This window comes from Castor canadensis, chromosome 8 (assembly GCF_047511655.1).
Source record: "Castor canadensis chromosome 8, mCasCan1.hap1v2, whole genome shotgun sequence".
NCBI lineage: Eukaryota > Metazoa > Chordata > Mammalia > Rodentia > Castoridae > Castor > Castor canadensis.
In genome coordinates this window covers 88,228,581-88,250,198 of record NC_133393.1, presented here as the reverse complement: position 1 = coordinate 88,250,198, position 21,618 = coordinate 88,228,581, and the positions used below count along the sequence as shown (strand labels likewise).

Below are 21,618 nucleotides of genomic sequence, written 5' to 3'. Positions count from 1 at the left end.
CTGGAAGCCAAGAGAATTTATGTAGTAGACTTGAGTTTCTGTTGTGTTTGTTTGGCTCGTATAATATTTTAAGTGTTCATGTCTCCAAGTAGGAATTTTGTTTAGTTTTGGTTTTAACACAAGGAGTTTAATACCTCTTTTCTTAACTCTTGCATAATTTTACATTTGTATCCCAAAATATGTTACTTCTCTTGTAATCACAAAAAGCAGAGGCTATTTTCATTTTGCCAGAAAATTATCAAAAAAATGTGGATATGGATTATTTTCATATAATAAATCAATTAGTTAGATCTGAAATATAATTCATGTTCTCTTATTTCAAGAACAAATTTTGGGGCTAAGGGTATAACCCAGAAGTACAGCGTATACTCAGCATGTATGAGGCTTGGGTGTGATTCCCAGCACCACTGGGGAGGAAGAAAAAAGAAGTGTTTTCTTTGCTTTCCTAATGCTTATAATAAGTTATAATAAAATGGAATAAATTATTTATAATAAATTATAAAATATTACTAATAAAATTAGGATAGCCATACAGTGAGACTCTGACTCAAAAAAATAAGAACACCAGCAAGACAGTGATGATATTCTATGGTATAGCCAAGTGTCATGTCATCAGAAAAAGGCTTAATTTTTGTTCAAATCTCCTATCTTACTACATTGGATCTTCAGATTAGTTAGTTTATTCTTATTAAGACCCTACCTTTGAAAAGTGGGAGAGGTGCTCATTTCCTGACTTACATTTGTCCCTTACTTTGTTATACAATGGAAGAAGAGTAAGGCTTATGTTTCACATGGAGATAATAGAATGTACACAGTGGGAGAGTGGAAATGATAAATGAACTATCAGTGTTTGTATTATCTGGGACATCTGTAGAATTACAAAGGAATATAGTTGGCAAAATGGAGTTGGAGAGGGCTTTGAAAGCCAGGCTTAGGGTACTGAATCTTATTTAATTGGATCCACTATTGGTTCTTACATAAAATAGTTGCAGACTTGAGAAAGTATTCCTATTAGCTACATGCAGAGGAAGCTAGATGTTACAAGATCGTTGCAGGCATGAGTTGATAAGGTCTGATCAGGCTCCAGTAATGGCAAACCTTAGCATGCATAAGGATCTCCTAAGGGTATGGGGTGCTTGCTAATAAACACATTTCCTTGGCTTACTCTGAACAGGCTCAGCTGAGGTAGAAGGCCTATGACTCGGCCCACCCCTAACCTTTGTTATTATTTTTGCAGTACTGGGGATTGAATTTTGGCTTCATGCTTGCTAGGCAATTGCTCTACCACTTGATTCACACTCCAGTCTTTTGCTTGCAGTCTGTTTTTCAGATAAGGTCTTGTACTCATTTTGCCTGGGTCAAGCCTCTGACTACACTCCTCCTTTCAAGCAACAGTTACAGCTATGTGCCACCATTTCCAGCTTGTTTTTGACATAGGGTCTCACTAACTCTTTGCCCAGGCTGGCCTCTGTGATTGTCCTGTCTCTGCCTCTTGAATAGCTAGGAGTACAGGTGTGAGCCACAATGCCTGTGCCTTGGGTCTTTTTTAATGAGTGAAACTTGGGTGATCATGATGAAGGTGGTCTTCAGACAAGTAAAAATACTGGATGGATTATAGGAATGCAAAGGGAGGGACAGATCTTAGAAATACCATGAACAGAGCTGTATGTATAGAAATGCATGAAAAAACATGTGTGAAGAAAGATGCATTTAAGATAATTCAGGTACCTGTTGGGAGTGGAGAGAAAAGAGATGGAAAAAGATTCCAAAGTCACAGGACCCTAGAGACTAGATGTGCAGAGGAGCTGAGTAAAGGGAAACTTGAAAAGGTGTCATGGGGCAAAGGTGACAGGTAATTTCAGTCACATACTCAGGTATCTGGAGGCAAGCATGGGGAGATGTCCTTGAGACACTGGAGAGAGAGGGTGGTGCAGTCAGAGATATTACTCACACTAGACAGGAATTGTCCTTATGGAAGGAATGAAAAGACTTAGAGGGACCAGGACTGAGGGAAAGGTGTTGGAGATGGTGAATGAGTGAGATTACAGAAGCATTACAGTAGCTAATTTTATAAGTCAACTGAAAGATGAGAAGGGCCATGGCTGGTTCCCAGGCTACTGAGTAGTAATCCTCGGTTAGCGTGCTTTTTTATGGCAGAAAAGGGGAAAGAACTAATGTGGCTGAGTTCAGCTGCTTTCTTCCAGCCTCCTTGCTCTGCACTTCTAAATGGGATTAGGAGACCTGATCCATAATATTGTTATTTCTCAAACTGTTTTGTGCACATGAGTCACCTGGGATTTTTTTAAAAATGCAAATTCTGATTCAGTAGTTCTGAGGTGGTGCCTAAGATTCTGAATTTCTAAGCCACTCTCATGTAATCTCATTTCTGCTAGTTCTCAAAGTGATTACACTTTGAGAAACATGTTAAAATCTCCACTGGTGACTTTTATACACAGATGCAGAAGGCAGCAGGTAGAAAGAGTAGAATAAAGCAAGAAAGTGATTTTCTATTAAAACAGATAAAATCAAACCCTAAGGTGACATGATTGGTGGTCCTCAATGGAAGGAAACTTTGCACCACAGGGGACATTTGGCAATGTCTGAAGACATTTTTGGTTATCAAACTTGGGGCATGCTAATGGCAGCTAGTGGAGAGAGGCTAGGGATGATGTTAAGGATGATGTTAAGTCTTACAAGGCACAGGATAGTCTCACAACAAAGAATTATCTAGCACAAGATGTCAACAGTGTCAAGGTGAAGAAATCCTGGTTAGAAAAAGGAAACGTTTTAGAGTTGAAAGAGCACAGACTGTGTAGTCAAGGTTCAAATAAAAGCCCTGCTATTTATCAGCTGTGTGACCTTGGGAAAATCACTTAATTTTGCTGTATTTTGTTTTCTTAAGCCATGAAAAAGGGTTAGCAGGTTGTGGTGACTCGGTAGACACTCTGCAAATAATCAGCCTCTCCGTCATTTGCACCTTAGGGTTCCTGGGCCATGAGAGAATAAATATCAACAGACACAGAAGGGAGTAGAAAGCCTAAGCAGACTGGGTTTCTGGGCCAAGGGGAAGATGTTCAGGACATAAAAGAAAATTTAGTACTAACCACCAAGTTGCCAATAACCATGACCATCATGAAGACAATGAGGCACATGGCCTGGCCTGCCACCTCCATGCAGTCCCACATGGTCTCAATCCACTCCCCGCACAACACTCGAAAGACAATGAGGAAGGAATGGAAAAAATCATTCATGTGCCAGCGGGGGAGTTCACAGTCTTGGTTGATCTTGCAGACACACTCCTTGTAGTTTTTCCCGAAGAGCTGCATCCCCACTACGGCAAAGATGAAGACGATGATGGCCAGCACCAGAGTCAGGTTGCCCAGGGCCCCCACCGAGTTCCCAATGATCTTGATCAGCATGTTCAGGGTGGGCCAGGATTTGGCCAACTTGAAGACCCGAAGCTGAAGGAGACAGATGAAACCAAATGATACTCAGCCCATTTCCTCACCACACGGTGAAAACAAAAGTATGCAAAATCAGTAAGGTCAGCATAAATTTATTTAGTGCCCTTGGGAAATTCCCAGAAGTTTCCAGTAGTGCCTCAGACTAAAAACGGCACAGATAAGGAAAAACTAATCAACTTCACAGTAAGAATCTAGAGCTAGAATCTAAGAGTGCTACTTCTAGTCCCTATATTAGATCCTGAGTCAATACGCTTAAAAAAAAAATATGGGAACACAGCCATATCCTACTGACCCTACTGACTTTTCCTTTGACTTCTCAGAGGACATGTCAAGTAAAAGGTGGTTCGTAGGAAACCAAAAGCTCAGTATAAGGACAGTAAGAAAAAGTAATCTGTTACCTTAAAAAAAGCAAGCATTTAAAGAATTCTAAGTCTCTCCCTTTTGCTTGCCAATAAATAATCAATGGCTGATGTGAAACTTCGTGATAGGCTCAGAATAACTCAGAGGAAAAGTACAACTTCCAAGTAGAAGCCATTTCACATGTACCACACATGAATTAATAATACTATTATTGACAGAACTATTGGTATCTGTCCATCATGAAATTTCTTTATTCTACAATGGATGATTTCAAGGTGTTGGCAAACAGTCTGAAAATTATAATTCGTAAAGCCTGTGGCAGCCTGGCCAATGGAATGATAACAATAAGCTCACTGTCAGATGTCTTAAGTTAACAAATAATTGACATATAATAGAATAGGAATTTTGGTAGAACACAACAGCACTGATTTGAACCTTTTTTTCAAGTGAATATGTAAGTCTTAGATGAGAGGTCAAGATTTATCAGGTGTTACCCTGTGTACAGGTCACTCATATTTTTTCTCCTGCCTGGCTTCTAATTTATTCAGAATAGTAGTTCTAAGGCTTCTTTCAATCCTTACTCTCCTAATGGAGATTAATAAAAACTACTCACAAAAAGTCAACCAGGGGCCAGGCCCAAGCCAAGCAGTAGTAAACAGAGTTTCAGAAACATGGTAGATGCTATTTATGACTTAGACCTTTTGAAATCACTGTTTTACAAATAGTTTCACTCTATTCTAATTCTCTTCTTTTGATCAACCGAATATCTGAATGAAAAAAACTTAAATCTGTTCAGTGGTTAGTGCTTATGTATTTTCCTCATCTAGAGAGGAAAACCAAAACCAGTTCTAATGCCAGGGAAGCAGAAATGAGTGCTGAATGAAGCTACCTTAGCTTACAGAGACTTACTAAGGACATCATTTACACCTGTGATTACTGGAGGTTCTTTCAGCCATTTTAGTAGTTTAAACATTAACTTATTCAAATACATTAATAAAAAGTCCTTCTTAGCAAATGATGTGGAAAATAGTCAATGCTCAACTAATTTTAATGTAATTTAACAAAACATTATCTTATTCTCAATTTCTGGAAGGAATCAACACAATAGAAGAAATTAGAAAAGTCATCTTTGAACACGGAGAAATTCTTCCCATTTCAGGTTGATGTTCAGATAAAGAAATAGCTCATTAGCAAACCAAATTAGAGCTCAGAAAGGCCCTTGGGAACACGTCACCTTCTAGATTAAGCATTATTTTCTGAGAAATTTCCTAAAAATTGATTTCTTTTGCTTATTGATTTTTAAAAGTAACTTCTGTATTATGCATTTAGCAGGAAAATGTTCAAGATTTTAGTAGTAGCTAAGCCAACTAAATGGCTAACTGGATCTGTGAGTAGAATACACCTAAGGCTTTCTTTTTTTTTAACACCATCAAATAAATTGATACAAAGCTCTTTCTAGTAATTGCAAGATAGGAAATGTTAAAAGAAATTGGAGAAATATGGAATACCAATCGGAAAGATCGCAGCACCGAAAGCCCCTCCACGTCTGCTAGACCCAGTTCCATTAAACTGAGGGAGACAATAAATCCGTCAAAAATGTTCCAACCTTCTTGGAAATAATAGTAGGGATCCATGGCTATGAGCTTCAGGAACATTTCTGCTGTGAAAATTCCAGTGAAAACCTGAAGAAGGGGAGGCAGGAGGTAAGGAAAAGAAGTAATAGAAAGAAGATGCTTTTATCATTACACATGTCCAAGAAACTCTAAGAGCCAGCCTTGGTTTCCTCATGTGTGGATGTCAAGCACTCTACATGATGCAGGAAAACTTCATTTTCCTCTTGAATGAAGTCCTTGCCCCAATATTCCCATCTTTATTGCCAGAACCACTCAATTCACATTGCTTGAAGTGTAGCTGAAAAATAATCTGAACAATTTTAACAGCATAAAAGGCTGCATGACCCTTTTAAAGGGTCAGCACATGTTTGCTTTAAAAAAGAAATCACTCTTATAATGAGAAGCAGAGAGTAAACAGTGGTTACCAGAGACTGGGAGGATAGGGAAGAGAGGGGCTGGTTAAAGGGCCAATGTTACAGTTAGATAGGAGGAAGAAGTTCTGATGTTCTATTTTTATAACAGGGTAACTATTATTAGGAATAATGTATCCTATATTTCAAAACAGAGAGGACTTTGAATGTTCTCATCACAAATGAATGGTAAATGTTGGAGGTGATGGATATAGTAATTGCTGTGAATTGATCTTACACAATGTATACATGTACTGAAACATTGCCACGGACCCCATAAACATATGCAATTATGTTCAATAAAAGTAAAATGAAACTTGTAAAAAAGATCACTCCTGTTATAATTAGATTAGAAATATACAGTATTATTTCTGATTTGATATTATGTCTTGTCAAACCTAGTCATAAAAGCAATTGAGTATTGTCAAAAGTACGCAAAACACAGGAAAAATCCGTAATATCAGCATTTGGCATACATTTTAATATATTCTCAGCTTTTTCAAATACATACATATACTATGACAGTTACAAAATCACCAAATACATAAAATCTTAGGCCTAATTTTCCCACTTATCATAATTTCATTTATCTTGTTTTATTGCCTATATAAAATTCTACTGGGAGAATATATCCTCTAAAGAATTTTCTTATTATTGGAGATTTTTTTCAATATGATAATCAACAATGTAGTAAGTGTTAGGTTTGTAGTTTATTGTATGCGAGAACAATTTTTTCCCTATGATCCTTTTCTCCTCCTCTTCTGTCTGATGCACGTTGCATTTCCTGGGGGCCTGTATCCTGCAGTCCTCAGTAAGGTAACATGCTGGAGGAAAGTTAAATCCCAGGACTACCACTTGTGATAAGATCAATACACCTGTTCTAGGTAACATACACAAGACTCTCACTAAATATTAAATTTTTGGAGAACTTTTTATGCAATAGGTTTGAAGCTGTTAGGATCCACATGGAAGGAGACCTGGTGCAGGTGTTGGAAGCCAAGCAGGGTAACAGGGCATCCATGCAGGGTATAGTCCAGCATGGAAAGCCAGTCCTTGAGAAGGGACAAGATATCCATGCAGATGAAAATCTGTTGTGGGCTACTGATGGTAGGAAGAGGTATCTACTCTGGGGGACAGTCCAGGAAGGGCTATTAGAGCTGGAATGAGGAGGGCATTTGTCTAGGATAGTTACACTGCACAGGCACTGGGGCTCAAGTGGGATGGGAGGGTTCCCACACTGTAGAAGGAAGGGGAGCTGACAGAGAGTGGGAGTTTAAGCACAGAATGGGAGAGACCCCTACAAGGGAAGGCCCAATGCGGGTTTTGGAGCCTGAGATGGGTAAGGAAGGTGTCCACACAGGGAGGTGGCCCATTGAGGGATATGAGAGTTCAGGAGGGGGAGGAGGATGTGGTCTACTTTGGGATATAGTCACTGAGCCAGGGTGAAGGATGGCCTAGGGAGCGAGTGCCTGGAGAGTGGTGAGGGGAGTGACCATACAGATTGGTGGCAGACTTAGCAGGGTACAGAGGTGAGACCTGGCACGGAAAGTCAAGAGATCAAAGCTACCTGTGATGCTTCAATAGTCAAGTAGGGTACAGGAAACAAGGATGTGGAGGTGGCCTGGCATAGGCTGCCAGAGCCTGAGGAGAATGAGGGGCATCCACATGGAAAGTCAGAGCCTGAACAGCATGGGGAGGGTAGCCATGTTGTAAGATATAGCAGTGGCTTTTTGATCATATAAATATATCAAAGGTAACAGCAACTGGTTTCTTATTATTGGAGGAATTACAAATAATAGAAAAGGAGAAAGAACCCAGTGATGCTGGGCTAGCACTAGAAGTGACAGCATCTACACTACATACAGGAAGCAAGTTTTAAATGGCTTGTCCTCTACCAAGAGGGCGGTGTGTTGCTTCAAGCAATAAGCACATCCAGATTCCAAGTCTTGATCTCAAAATACTATTTCCAATAAAAGAGTCGTGCTTCTTGAGAATGGCTGATTCCAGGTGTGGGACAGGAAAAATGCAAAATTAGCCCAGAATATCACATGGTACTAAGAAAGCAAGCAAAGGATGAGGACATATCAAAAAGACACAGAAAGCAGATTGAAGGGCCTCTCAATAGCCAAATGAGGGACAGTTTAAACGTCAAAATAAATGATAGCAATGCATTATAACTCCATGAATAAAGCTGAAATCCATACAAATCAAAAGTTGAATGAGCAGGAAATTTAGGTAATTTCAAAATGTTTTCCTCACAAATGCTTATTAATTATAAATGGAAAAAGAGTACTGTATAGGGGAAAATTTGGAAGATACCACCTTAACTGTGATCAAATGAGTATCACCATTCCTTTGGGACAAAGGAAACTGTGTGTCTGGTAGACGCAATGAGAGCAAGACAGCCTAACTGGTGCAATATTCTGACAAAATGTATAATATATGTGTGACCATGAGGAAGTATCAGATAAACACCAAATTGAGGTAATTCTACAAAATGACTGGCATATAATCTATAAAGAGTCAAGGTCATGGAAGCTAAGGAAAGACCAAGGAATTCTTCTGGAGAATGTTTTCAGAATGAGAACTAAGAATGATATTATACATTAACAGTGTATTAAAATTTAAGGTAGAAACGGGGAGGGGGGGAGGGGAGAGAGAGAGGAGAAACAGGAGTACAGAAAACACTGGGCAGAGATCATGCTGAAATTAAACGCTAAGAGCTAGATGTGAAACATACCCATGGTACAACCCCTAAGGAATAATGAGGTCCAGATGACTAGAGGTTTCTTTCCAACTCCTTACTACCTATTAAAATTCCATAAGCTCCTGATTTTAATACTAAAGATGTAAAAACAGATATCTTTAAATCATAACTATTTGACCTGAAGATACACTATATAATGTTTTTAAAACTTCGTATTTATCTTCTAAATAATAAATTAAATATATGACTTAAGCTAACATTAAAATACATTTGGCACAGATCAACTAATGACAGAAACTGGATGATTTCCCAGAAGTTGGATTGGAGGGGTAAACAGCCTCAAATTAAAAATGTCCCACTAAAAAGTCCCCATATGGATAAGTAAGAGCCAATGGTGTATGTGAACATGCAGTGCTTAATGCACTAGAAGAGCTCACTATTTTGGGGTGGTTTTTACTTAAGGTGAAAGGGGAAGTGATTTTCTGGAGCAATGCACGAATCAATGTGAGAAACAGAATATGGAAAAAAAACAAAACAAAACAAAAAACAACCAGAAGTCCTTGGCTCAGGCTGCTGAAACCAACCCACTGTCCCTTGTCTCCCATTCTGTCACCATGGTTGGTTTCCTGCCAATAGCTCTAAATGACGTCTTCAAAATTCTGCAGAAAGAGGAAACAGCTGAGGGATCACAACAGTGCGCAGTAGGCTGGTGCTGTGGCATATGTGGTTGCGTTTGTCTTCCAATTAACTATTACTTTCTTGTCAACTAAACTCTAGCTTCTCATATCAGAAAAAGATGTCCTACAGGCAGAAGACATTCGAATCATAATATCAGGAGACAGTGCTCCATCTTACCAGATTTCCTACAGCCAAGACATGTTCAAACTGTGGCGTCATAGGATGGTGCTCCATGGCCATAAACAGCGTATTCAGGACAATACAGATGGTGATGGCTAAGTCCACAAAAGGGTCCATAACAATCAAGTTCACAATCTCTTTCAATTTTATCCAGTAGGGATGACACTCCCAGATGAGGAAAGTGTTGGCAAACTTATACCAGCATGGTGGGCACTTTCTCTGAGACTCTTCAAGCTCTGGAGTAAGTAAAGAACAAAGATAGTACCTCAATCACAGAGAGAAAAGAGAGGACACATGGTATCCTCTTCTGGTCAGGTCACTATCATTATTATTATGTGAATAAAGGGTACATGAGTGTGGACATTCTTAAGTGTTTCCTCCTCCTTCTGGTAGGGAAGGGCAAGTCCTTTCCCTAACAATAATGATTTAGTTATAAAGAAGATTCAATTTACCCACTGTATGGATAGAACATGGTGTTTAGAAGCTTGGCTTCTGAAGTCTGACTCCCTAATTCAACTGCTTCAACACTCACCAGTTGCATGATCTCAGGCAAGGTAATGGACTTCTCTAGGCCTCCATTGGCCCATGTGTAAAACAGGGCAATGACTTTATAGGTTCTAGGACTAAATGAGTCATCCAAGCTCATTTCATGAGGTTATGAATCTGACTAGGGATTAAGGAGGAGATGACTCAGCACAGTGCATGGCACAAAGTAAGTCCTCACTAAAGGGCAGGTATTATATTATACTCTGTATCATTAAATTGCTATCAGAGAAGCCATTAAAAGCATAGACTCAGAAGTCAGACACAACTGGGTTCAAATACCAGCTAGGACACTTGCTAACTATGGGACTTTGAGCAAGTTACTTCAATTTGCTGTGGGAATTAACTAAGCTACACTATCTCTGAAGGGCCTCAGAATACCATACCAGAGAGTAAGTGCTATGAAAGTATTTGCTGTTATTACTATCTTCATTATCAGAAAATATGCCATCAGCCAGCCATAAAGTGGATGTGTATTATGTTGTCAAAGAAGTACAGGTCGCTATCCCCACCTTTGATGAGTCGGCAATTCACAATTGAGTTAGCAATGTTAAGTTGTATCCCCTCCTCTTCTCATTCCTCCTTTCTCTCTAATCTCTTTCTGTAGCTTCTTCCTCCTCATTTCCTCTTTCCTTTTTATTGCTCTTTTGTCCTAACCTCTCTTTTAAAAGCATTTTTTTTCCAACATGATCTCTTGTGACCCCCAATATATAAAATGGATAAGCCAGGAATTGCTCTAGTTAAAGCAGGAATAGGAGCCCAATCTAACCAACTGACTTCTTCCCTCCTGAGCCACTTCTCCCAGAGAAGAGTCTTACCCAGGGCTCTTACCCCCAGACTGCAGAGTCTCCAGACTAGATGATCACTCTGGTCATATATGAAACCAAGATTTAAAAGAATGATTGTAGAGCAAAGGCAGAGAAGCAGTCACATCAACCTTTTTTTACCCTATGTTAACAAAGCTCTCCTCAAGATAAGTATGGAATTACAAAATTCCAAGGTTCTTAGTAAGAGAATGTTCTTTAAGAGGTATATCTGAAAACCTGTCCAAATGATAATCCTTAGAAAGGAGGCACTGCTTCTGCAGGATTGGCTATAACAGCTTCTCTCCCCCTGCCTAATTCTGCTGACAAAACCAAAATCATTTAGAGAATAAAAAAAAGTTTCCCAACATTTCTCCAAGAACAAGATGGCTGCCATAAATCAGTCTCCTTTCCCTTTCTCCAACCAGCTGGATGGTGCCCATGGTGATGGCTTTATTTTAGATGGGGTGGGTTTGGTGGAGTATTTGATTGGCTGCCTGGTTGCTAAGAAAATGGTTGCCTTGGTTTTTCAGATTTAAGGGCCACAGTAAGCGCCACGTAGGAGTTTGCGTGGGAAAGGAAGTCTGTGAAGAAAATTTGCTTTGGCTTCTTCCTCATAGAACTCCCTCCTTTCCAAGGTAAATTTAGTTTTCTTCCCCAAAAAAGAAAATGAAAAGGTTCTCTTATTTCCATAAATTCTTATAGTACATATTTGGAAATCTGGTTCCGTTCCCTTTTTTATTTCCTCCCTTCTTCAAGTGTCTGCAGCTCCCAGTCACGTGGAAGTTGAAGCCCCGACTGTTCACATTTCTGACAGATGACACAACTGTCATGTTTTATAATGTACTAGGCTCCAAGTCTTGCCCAACAGCAAGGGCCCCAAGAAGGTCCCTACAGGGACACTCTAGGTATCTCCTCTCTGCAATTACTGAGCAGGGGAGATCCCCAGGATAACCTGCTCCATAGACAGTAAAACAATGTGGAGCGTAACAGCTAGAAAAGACTACCAGGTGAACAGGGAGGTTTATTTATTTATTCATTTATTTACTTTTGAGACGGGGTCTCACTATGTTGCTCAAGCTGGCCTCAAACTCAGGCTCAAGTGATCCTCCTGCCTCAGTATCCCCAGTAGCAGGGACTACAGGTAGTGCCACTATGCCTGGTGAACAGGGAGATTTACAAAGTGACTTTAGGACTGTGCAGATTCTTACTAGCCTTACATGTATGGATGGTCAAGTGTTTGGTCTGGGGATGGGTTAATGTAAGGAAGTGAGGAAGCCAGAGGTTTGGTTTCTCCTAATTTGCTTCTGGACATTTTTGGAGGGGTTACTGCAGGTCTCAGCCCTCATGGGAATTGGGAATGCTTTGAGAGAGGGCCTTGTAAGTTGCCAAGGTAGTGGCTTTGGTGGACCAGGAGGTTTCCAAAGGTAAGGGTTTCTCTCAACTCATTTCAACAACTTTTAAATAGCTGCACTGTGCTAAGCACTGGGAAGAATAGTGCTAAAGAGTACTCACCCTGAGCCTACAGTTGCATAGGAAATTCAGGCACCAGATGAGTAATTGAACTGACCCTACATGCTTGCCAATTGAATAAAGCACTGAATAAACAAAGAGTGGCAGAACACCTATGGCCAGTTCCATCTAGGGAGCGTCTGAAAGTGTTATACCCAAGAGTCACTAATGTCAAGTGCCATCACTAACTCTTCATTCTTCCTTCACGGTCTCCTATTCTCTAACAGCTTTGCTGCTTTGAGAAGTGAGACTACACTACTTTTTGCCTACACCCCACCTAACCCCTGAAACAGCCTCAAAGCTATGGCTCTGCTATCTGTGAATTTAGCTGAATTTACTGGATCCTGGTAAGTATGCTTGCCATAGGATGGGATGATGTGGAGCAAGCAGGATTTTCTCATTAATTAAAGAATTCTGAAATTTTCTACTGTGGTTTCTAAAGCTTCAGGTTGGCAGGAATGTGCTTCTTGGTTCCAAAAGTAATTATTTTAATCTAAACATTAAGTCTAAAGATTAGGAGAGAAAAAAAAGTAAATCTAAAGATTAAATCCAAAGCGCTTCCTAATTTCAAGCCTGGGAAGCAGGAATAATTATTCATTCAATGCTGCCTTTTAATGTACCAAGTCATAAATACAGAGGGACCAATGGATAAATACTAATGGGTACTTCTTAATGTCCTTTAGTTCCTCTCTCAGATTATTCAGGCTATTCATTACTCTTTGCTTATAACAGTTCTGTCCCATCGGCATTAATTAATGGAGTCAAGGACAAGGCAGGGGGCAGGGAGTGGCGATAGGAGGAGCATCTGAGAAGGAAAGACAGGACAAGTGCAGGCTATGTAAACAGCTTAGGAAAGGAAAAAACTGGAATGGCTTCCTGCTTAGAAACACAGTTTCAGCTCTCTCCCGACCCTGAGTGACGCTTCCACCTTTTTTTTTGTTTAATGTGTTTGCTGGTTTGTGGGGAATGGAGAATGAGTATAGCAGGACAGGGAGAAGAGAATGAGTATAGCAGCACAGGGAGAAAGGAGAGGACAGGGAAAAGAAGAAAAGAGAATTTTAAAATGCACCAATGGCTTGTACTGAACTCAGCAGAGGAAAGAAACCTCTAAGGCTTCCAGAAGGAACTCTGCAACACCAACACTCCCCACCATTCTAAGCACACCAAAATTCAATTTGACAATATTGTTTGAGTCTCCACTTTTGTCACACACTGGACAATCAGCTAATAACTGCTGTATCTCATTGATGGATTAGAATGGATGCACTGATGGATTAGAATGAACAGAGGTTGTTTATGCAATGAAAAGCAGTTCATTCAATACTCTTGTTACTTGACACATTGTTAAGATTAGTGTAGTTAGGTATGGTTCAATTGCTTGACATAAGTGGGGATACAAACATTCCTAGGAATTCCTTCCTAGGGATTCTCCCTCCACTGCACCTCTCTCCCCCACTGACACAAACATGGTAGACGGGTTGAGCTTTACATTACTCAAAAAATAAGGTGTCCCATGGCTAGAAGATAATGTTAAGTATCCCTATCTCAACTAATGTTGAGTCCCTATCTCAGACTCTGATTAGTGCTGGGTTAGCCTGGCTTTTTGAATTCTGAGAACAGTAACTGAGGCCTCAAGAATAGTCTGGGCATCTAGATTCAGCCAAATCAACATGAACCCAAAGAAGGAGACACATGTAGAATCAATCAGAATCTTGTGAGAGAAAACCTAGATACTGAGATCATCACTGTGAGGATATGGGCATATATAGCAGGACTGGAGAGAGGGTTTGTATTTACCAGGGGTATTATGGTCTAAAAGAAATTCTCAACTATTCCCCAGCATGCCAGGCTGTGCTACAGAGAAACACTGTAGCACAGAGAATTCAGCACTGACAGCAACATCACTGCAGGTGGGCTATGATTTGACAGTGGCTGCTCTTTCCCCTGTGGCACAAAGTCCCCAAAGTAAGAGGGGTTTCATCTTACCTAGTCACACATCAGATATATTTATGGATATGTGGGGGTGTTTGGAGAGAGGCAGAATTACAGAGGAGAAATACACAGTACATTCTTCCTTCAGGAAAAATCAAAAGGGCTGTAAGTAGTTAGAAAAGAGAGCAAGACATGTTGTGAGGCAGAGGCTATACAGGGGATTCCAACACTTCATCTCTGCAGTGCCTTGCCCACATCTCCTAATATCTACCAACACCCTGTTGGCTCTTCCCAATGGTGAATACTTAGGCTTCTTCAGATTCTCCAGCTCATTCTATCATTCCTTCATCTTTCTTACCTATCTGTGTATGATGCTTGTAGCCGATCTGAATTCATTTGAATCTCTGCACGTAGCTTTGGAAAAAGAGTCTGTGACCCTGATTTCTATAATCAGAGAGATTTTTCAAAACTAAGATCAAGGGGCAGTGATTATATTTACATCTCAGCATCTTGGACTGGCATCACAGGCCACATACCTTCTACTAGTGTATTTGTGACAACACTCATTATACTGTTGATTCTGTCCTTCCGTCCATAGGAAGCCAATTGGTCCATGGAAACTAAAAGAGATCCAGGGCCTTTCTTCTTAATTTCCACCTCAGTTGTTGCCTTAAAAAAAAAAAAAAAAACAGCAAACAGTGAGAAAAGTCTGATAAATAAAAGGTTGGGCCTTGCTGGATAGATAGTCCAGAGTGTGAGGAAGAACACAGGATCTGCGTTTTTGTTTTTAAACTTGATCCTATAATCCTAGTCATTTCAAGAAGTGAATGAAACAAGTTAACTATGGATCATCCTTGGTTCTGTAGATAAGACCAAGCCATTTAAGTTCATGTAAATCTACAATGAACCCAAGAATCTGGCTGGGATTCAAATACTTCATTTGGTTAATTTCAAGCATGTAGCAGAAAGACTAAATTCCCTAGGGTTACTGCTGCCAGAAGCAGACCTTGAGTCCTAGTCTCATACCCATAGCATTAGGCTAGAATTGGTCCACATGATCAAATCAGTCAAAATCATCTTTACCTGAAATTTCATTGAGGCCAAGTTCCTGTCACACTGAGGATTAGATGCTGTTTTTTCCCTGGGTAGCAGCACCATCACGCTACACCCCTTCCAAATATTAGGCCACCTAAACATCAGCCTAACTAGCAAGCTGAAGTTCTATTCCAAATCTCTTCTAAGTCCCAGGGAGACACTATAGTAAGATTTGGGATCTTAGTGAAATACATTGCATCATACATTTGGGGATTGAACCCAGGGTTCTACTACTTAAGATATACCCTCAGCCTGTATTATATGTATTTTACAATTTTATTTTATGAGTAAATCTGCAATGTTCAAATTCCCAAACAAATAAAAATGGCAGGAAAACGTAACTGAATTGTCATAAAAAATATTTGTTACATGCTTTATCCTAGGCAATACTGATATGGTGGCTATAGCAGAGAGTTTCTTATTTTCTCTGGCTTATGTTCTTTGTGAATATTTTACATCAGATCAGGCTTGAAAGGTGGCTTAAAACCTCTTTCTCCAGTACCCATGTTGTCTGCTACACAATGTCACCCATGTGAACCTGGCTGCTCTTTCCACAGTGAAGGTAAGAGGTCAGAGACAGTCACTCTCCTTCAGAGACATGTTTTCATGAGACTTGAGAAGTATATATCTGATCAACAGCAAAATGGCTATTTTGAAAATAAAATAATTACTTTTGGAGAGTTACATAAAAAAATCCTTCTGTCCTTATACACGTTTACATTTTAAGAACTGCAGAGAAGAAAGTTCCTAGCAGTGGACAAGACTGTCTTATCAAAGTGTTGTATCAGACTTTTTATTGATTCACACATTTGTTCACCCTAGGGTTTCTCTCTCTCTCTTTTTTTTTTTTTTTTTTTTTTGGCAGTAGGAGTAGGGAACCCAGGGCCTCATGCTTATTAGGGAGGCACTCTACCATTTGAGTCATGCCCCTGGGAACCTCCCCCACTTTTGCTGTAGTTATTCTTCAGATAGGGCCTTGAGTTTTTTTCCTGGGGCTAGCCTTGCACTATCTATGGCCTTTTGCATAGCTGGGATTATAGATGTGTACCACAAAATGGGGTTTTGCTAACTTCTAACTGGTCTTGAACCATGATCCTCCTGATCTTTATTTTCTGAGTAGTTGGGATTATAGACATAAGGCACCTTGCCAAGCCACCTTAGGGTCTTGTTTGTGTGGCAGAGCTAGAGGAGAAATGGAAAGGAAAAACAACTGACTTCCTTGCAAATCCCTGGCCATATTACTATATAAACCATTATAAGCTATATTTATATTATATAAATATTAAACCATTATAAGATATATTTGTTTGAAAAGCCACTTTTTGCTACAATTCTCAGCCTGATTATTCATGACATCTAATAAATCAGATTAGCTACTGCATTTTAAGAATGACAATTATCTAGAAATGAACACAGAAGGGCTCTATACAATAGATACTTATTTTTGGCATGGTATTGATCTTAGATTTTTACCGAGTTGTCCCTTTTATATTCTGGTAGATAATTTTCATAATGTTGACCCCCCCAAAGTGCTCTGAAATCAGACAGACTAGCTGACTCATCAAGGAATATGATACTACATAAAATATGCCTTTGGTATTAAGTGTATCTTACTGTTTTCTAAGGTAGCTGAATATAACAAGAGAGAAAATCTTCAGACTTTATTAGCATTAGCCTTAAAAAAACAAGATTAATGGCTGGGTGTGTGGCTCAAGTGGTAGAGCACTTGATTAGTTAGCCCAAGGCCCTGAATTCAAACTCTAGTACTGCCTAAAAATAAAAAAAACAAAATTAACAAAAACAGCTGGTAGTAGAGGCATATGCCTATAATCCCAGCACTTGGAAGACTGAAGCAGGAGAATGGTGAGTTCAAAGTTAGCCTGGGCTACACAGAGAGACCCTATCTCAAAAAACAAAATAAAATCAAAGGCTAATGAAAATAAGAGTCTAGAAGACCTAGTCAAATCATTAGTTTATTATTTTAATGATCCCTATCAGAAAGCTAAAACAATTTTTAGCATTTTTTTCCTCCAGTGCTGGAGATTGGAACACAGACACTTGTGCATGCATCTTAGGCAAGTACTCTCTCTACCACTGAGCTACACCTCAGTCAACAGGTTGGGCTTTTTCTTTTTTTTAAATCCACATATAAATTAGAGACAGAAAATCTTGACAAGGCAATTTCTCTGATCAAGAGGGTGCAAGCATGTGCTCACTCCTGCTAAGCAAGCACACAAGCACAAAATGGCTGACAGTGGCTCCTCCTTATATCCCTGACGCAGTTGTACCTGCCCCTCACCTGGGATTTGTCCAGGTCAAAGGTTCACAATCTCCCTCGATTGGCTAAAAGGTTTGGGGGGACGGGTTAGGGCATGCAGTTTGGTGGGCAATGGAGTCGTACAGGAATACAGAAGAAGAAGCAAGAACCCCTTAAACATGCAAGTCACCTAAGATGGCGACCTGAGGAATTTTTAAGTAATCTAAGAGGTTAACAAATACTTTGATAGAAAAGATCATTTTCCTTACAAAATGAAAGTAAATGTTACAATTTTTCTATAAATTCCTTATTGAAGAATGTATCATAATTTTCAAAATAAGTATGTAAAGGGGTGAACTTGTTCAAAGTATGCTAAAAAATCCATTTAGTTAAAACAAAGAAAAGAAAAAAAAATACAAGACACCAAAAAATAAAATTTTCAAAGCCCTCACTTAAGGACTTTTAGAGGGTTAAAAAAAATCACTGTGTTCTCTCTCCCTTTTTCATTCAGGCAAGAGCATTTGGAATAGATCCAAATAACTGGCTCCATTAAAAATTACACAACAAATTTCTAAAAACCAACCTTTCAAACATGAAATCACAGGAAAATAGACAATATTCTGAATATTATGTATGATAAGGAAAGCACAATACATCAAAGTCTATGGGAAAATTTTATGTAGCTAAAGAAATGGTTAGAGGAGATTTCATAGTTTTAAGAGGCTTTTATTATAAAATTTAAAAAGACATAAAAATCAATGCTCTAAACTTCCACCTTAAGAAACCAGAAAAAGCCAGGCACCAGTGGCTTACCACTATAATTCAGGCTACTCAGGAAGCAGAGATTAGGAGGATCGCAGTTTGAAGCAAGCCCAGGCAAATAGTTCGTGAGACCCATCTCAAAAATACCCAATACAGAAAAGGGCTCCTGGAGTGGTTCGTGGTAGAGGGCCTGCTTAGAAAGCATGAGACCCTGAGTTTAAACCCCAGTACCACCAAGAAAAAAAAAAAGATAACAGAAAAAGATCAAGTTAAACCCTAGGTAAATAGATGAAAGGAAATTATAAGACTAGATTGGAAACTAATCAAATAGCAAATGGGCAAACAACAGACAACCAAAAAAGTCAATTGTTGGGTGTTTTTTAAAAAGATTCATAAATTTATAACTCTTCTAGCAAGACTGGTTAATAAAAGCAGAGAAAAAGCTCAATGTATCATTTTCAGGAGTGAAAACAAGAGATATCACTGTAAACTCTACAAATACTTTTAGGATAAAAGGACATATTGTGAACAGCTTTATGGTACTTCATCTTAGAAGAAATGGTTAGATTAATCAAAATACAATTTATCCAAGGTTCCAAGTTGATACAAGAAGAGAAATCTTTTTTTTGGTGTGACTAGGCTTTGCACTCAGGGCTTTGTGATTGCAAAGCATATGTATAAAACTATGGTGAACTTTCCTCAAACCCTCCAAACCTAACAGAATCACTACGCTAAAATTTATCAAGGTGGTGTGTTGCAAGGTCCATATATAAAAACAAACTGTATTTCTATATTCAACATTTGAAAAATAAAGTTTTAAAAATTATACCTTTTATGGTAGTATCAAAAAACCCAAATACCAAGCAATAAATCTAATGAAAGACATGTAAGACTCCCCCACACTATAAGCTATTCAACTTTGCTGAAAACTCAGAAGACCTAAATAAATGATATACATATAACCACATTCATGGACTATTAGACACTAGAATTAAGATGCCTACTCTTACCAAATTGGTGTGTTAATTCAGTGCAATAATGCCTGCCAAAATTCTAGGTTTTTCAGAAGAAACTGACTGAAATTCATAATCCAACAGCTCTAGAATAGCAAATTTTGTGTGTGTATGTGTGTGGTACTGGGGGCTTAAACTCAGGGCCTACACCTTGAACCACTCCACCAGCCCTTTTTTGGTGAAAGGTTTTTTTCGAAATAGGGTCTCATGAACAATTGTCGGGGCTGGTTTATAACTGTGATCCTCCTGATCTCTGCCTCCTGAGTAGCTAGGATTATAGGCGTGAGTCATGGTCTCCTGGCTGGAAAATAATCCTCTTTTTTTTTTTTTTTTTTTTGTGGTACTGGGGATTGACACTCAGGGCCTCACACTTGCTAAGCAGGCGCTCTACCACTTGAGCCACTCCACCAGCCCTGAAAAATAATCTTTAAAGATCTAGGCCAACAAAATAACCTCTTAAAGGCTGTTATCTGTTAAAATCTTCAAAATACTTTTTGTTTGAAGGATTTATACTACCTCATTTTCAGACTTATTACAAGGTTCAATAATGAAGATTCACTTGTATTGGCATAATCACAGGTAAATGAATCAAAGAACAGAACAGACTCCAAAAACTGACTCACACGTATACACCAATTATTTTTGATCCTATTCAACTGAGGAAAAGTCAAGTCTTCTTAACAAATGGTACTGAAGGACTGTATATCTTCTCAGGTTGATTCTTAGCTCATTTCACATACAAAAGTTAATTTGGGAGGAACCAGACTTCAATATAAAACCCAGAACCATAAAGCTTACAAAGGTAAAATCTCATTTAGTATGGTGATGCAAATCTGTAATCCTTGGCTACCTGAGAGGCAGAGGCAGGAGGACTGCAGGTTTGAGGCCAGTCCAGGCAAAGTTAATGGGCAAAATTATCAAGACCCTATCTCAAAAACAAAACAAAAAAACAAACAAAAGGGCTAAGGACATGTACTTGGTTCAATCCCCAGTGCAGGATGGGGGAGAGGATAAAAAAGTAAAATATCTTCACAAAGGCAAAGAGTTCTTCAGCAGGATGTGAAAAGAAAGAAAAAAATTATATTTTGGACTTCATCAAAATAAAAAAAAAATCTAATAAAGGACCTGTATCTAAAACATAAAAAACTAACAAATGAATAATAAAAAAGACAAATCAGTCAACAACAGGCAAAAGATGTGAACAAACAATTCACTGAAGAAGATACATGAGAAGCAAATAAGCATATAAGATGCTCACCATCACAAGTCATCAGGGAAGTGCAAACTAAAGATAACATCTTAGAACCAATAAAGAGCTATGGTCAGGGCCTATAGGGGTCCTCCAGTGGTAGGGTGCCTGCTTGATCCCCAGCACCATAAACAGAGAAATTAAAAAAGTGCAACTATTTTGGAGAACTTCCCATAAAGTTAAATATACAATTACCATATGACCCAGGAATTTCACTCTGTAGTTTTTTCCAATATAAAAGAAAACACTTATTTACAAAAGAGTCATAAAAGAATGCTTCTAGCAAGATTATTCACATTAGCTGTAAAGTGGAAACAACATCAATGTCCATTAACAGGAGAGTAGGAGCCTGGAGTGTAGGTGCACACCTGTAATCCCAACACTTAGGAGACTGAGGGGAAAGGATCCCAAATTTGAGGTCAGCCTGGGCTATACCACGAGATCCTGTCTCAAAAAACAAAAACAAAACAAAAAATAAAATAAAAAAACAAAATAAACCCCCCCAAACCAGAAGAATGTGCAAACAAACTGGGGCATATTTATGCAATGAAACAGTATTCAGCAGTAACAAGGAATACACTACTGTCATTCAAAACAACATGAACAAATCTCAGAAACAAAAATACCTTGTTGAATAAAAGAAGGCAAATTCAAAAGACATGTGTGTGTCTACACAGGAGAAAACTCAGCCATGGGGATATAGGTTGGAAGTGGCTGCCTGGAGGAAGAAGGGGAATTAGAAAGGGGCCTGAGGGTACGGGAGCATCTTGTGGTAATCAGTGGTTTAGGGGACAATTCTCAATTGGTCAGGGAGCCCCTTCCCCACTTCTTTTTTTTTTGGTGGTACTGGGGTTTGAACTCAGGGTCTCACACTTGTTAGGCAGGCGCTCTACCACTTCAGCCACTCTGCCAGCTCTTTTTTGATTGGGTATTTTCTGAGATGGAGTCTTGCAAACTATTTGCCTGTGCTAGCTTTCAAACATGATCCTTCTTACCTCTGTCTCCTGGGTAATTAGGATTACAGGCATAAGCCACTGGTA

General features: G+C 39.1%; 1 protein-coding gene across 8 annotated transcripts in view; it reads right to left on the bottom strand.

The window, feature by feature from the left end:
* Scn8a (sodium voltage-gated channel alpha subunit 8) overlaps positions 1-21,618 on the bottom strand; it is a 183,788-nt gene that overhangs the window by 39,783 nt on the left and 122,387 nt on the right. For all 8 annotated transcript variants that reach the window (XM_074083415.1, XM_074083417.1, XM_074083419.1 and 5 more), the window contains 4 exons: positions 14,739-14,871; positions 9,410-9,648; positions 5,333-5,506; positions 3,105-3,461 (listed from right to left, as the gene is read on the bottom strand). In XM_074083415.1, coding sequence (XP_073939516.1) covers positions 3,105-3,461; positions 5,333-5,506; positions 9,410-9,648; positions 14,739-14,871 — 903 coding nt within the window. The remainder of the gene's footprint in view (positions 1-3,104; positions 3,462-5,332; positions 5,507-9,409; positions 9,649-14,738; positions 14,872-21,618) is intronic.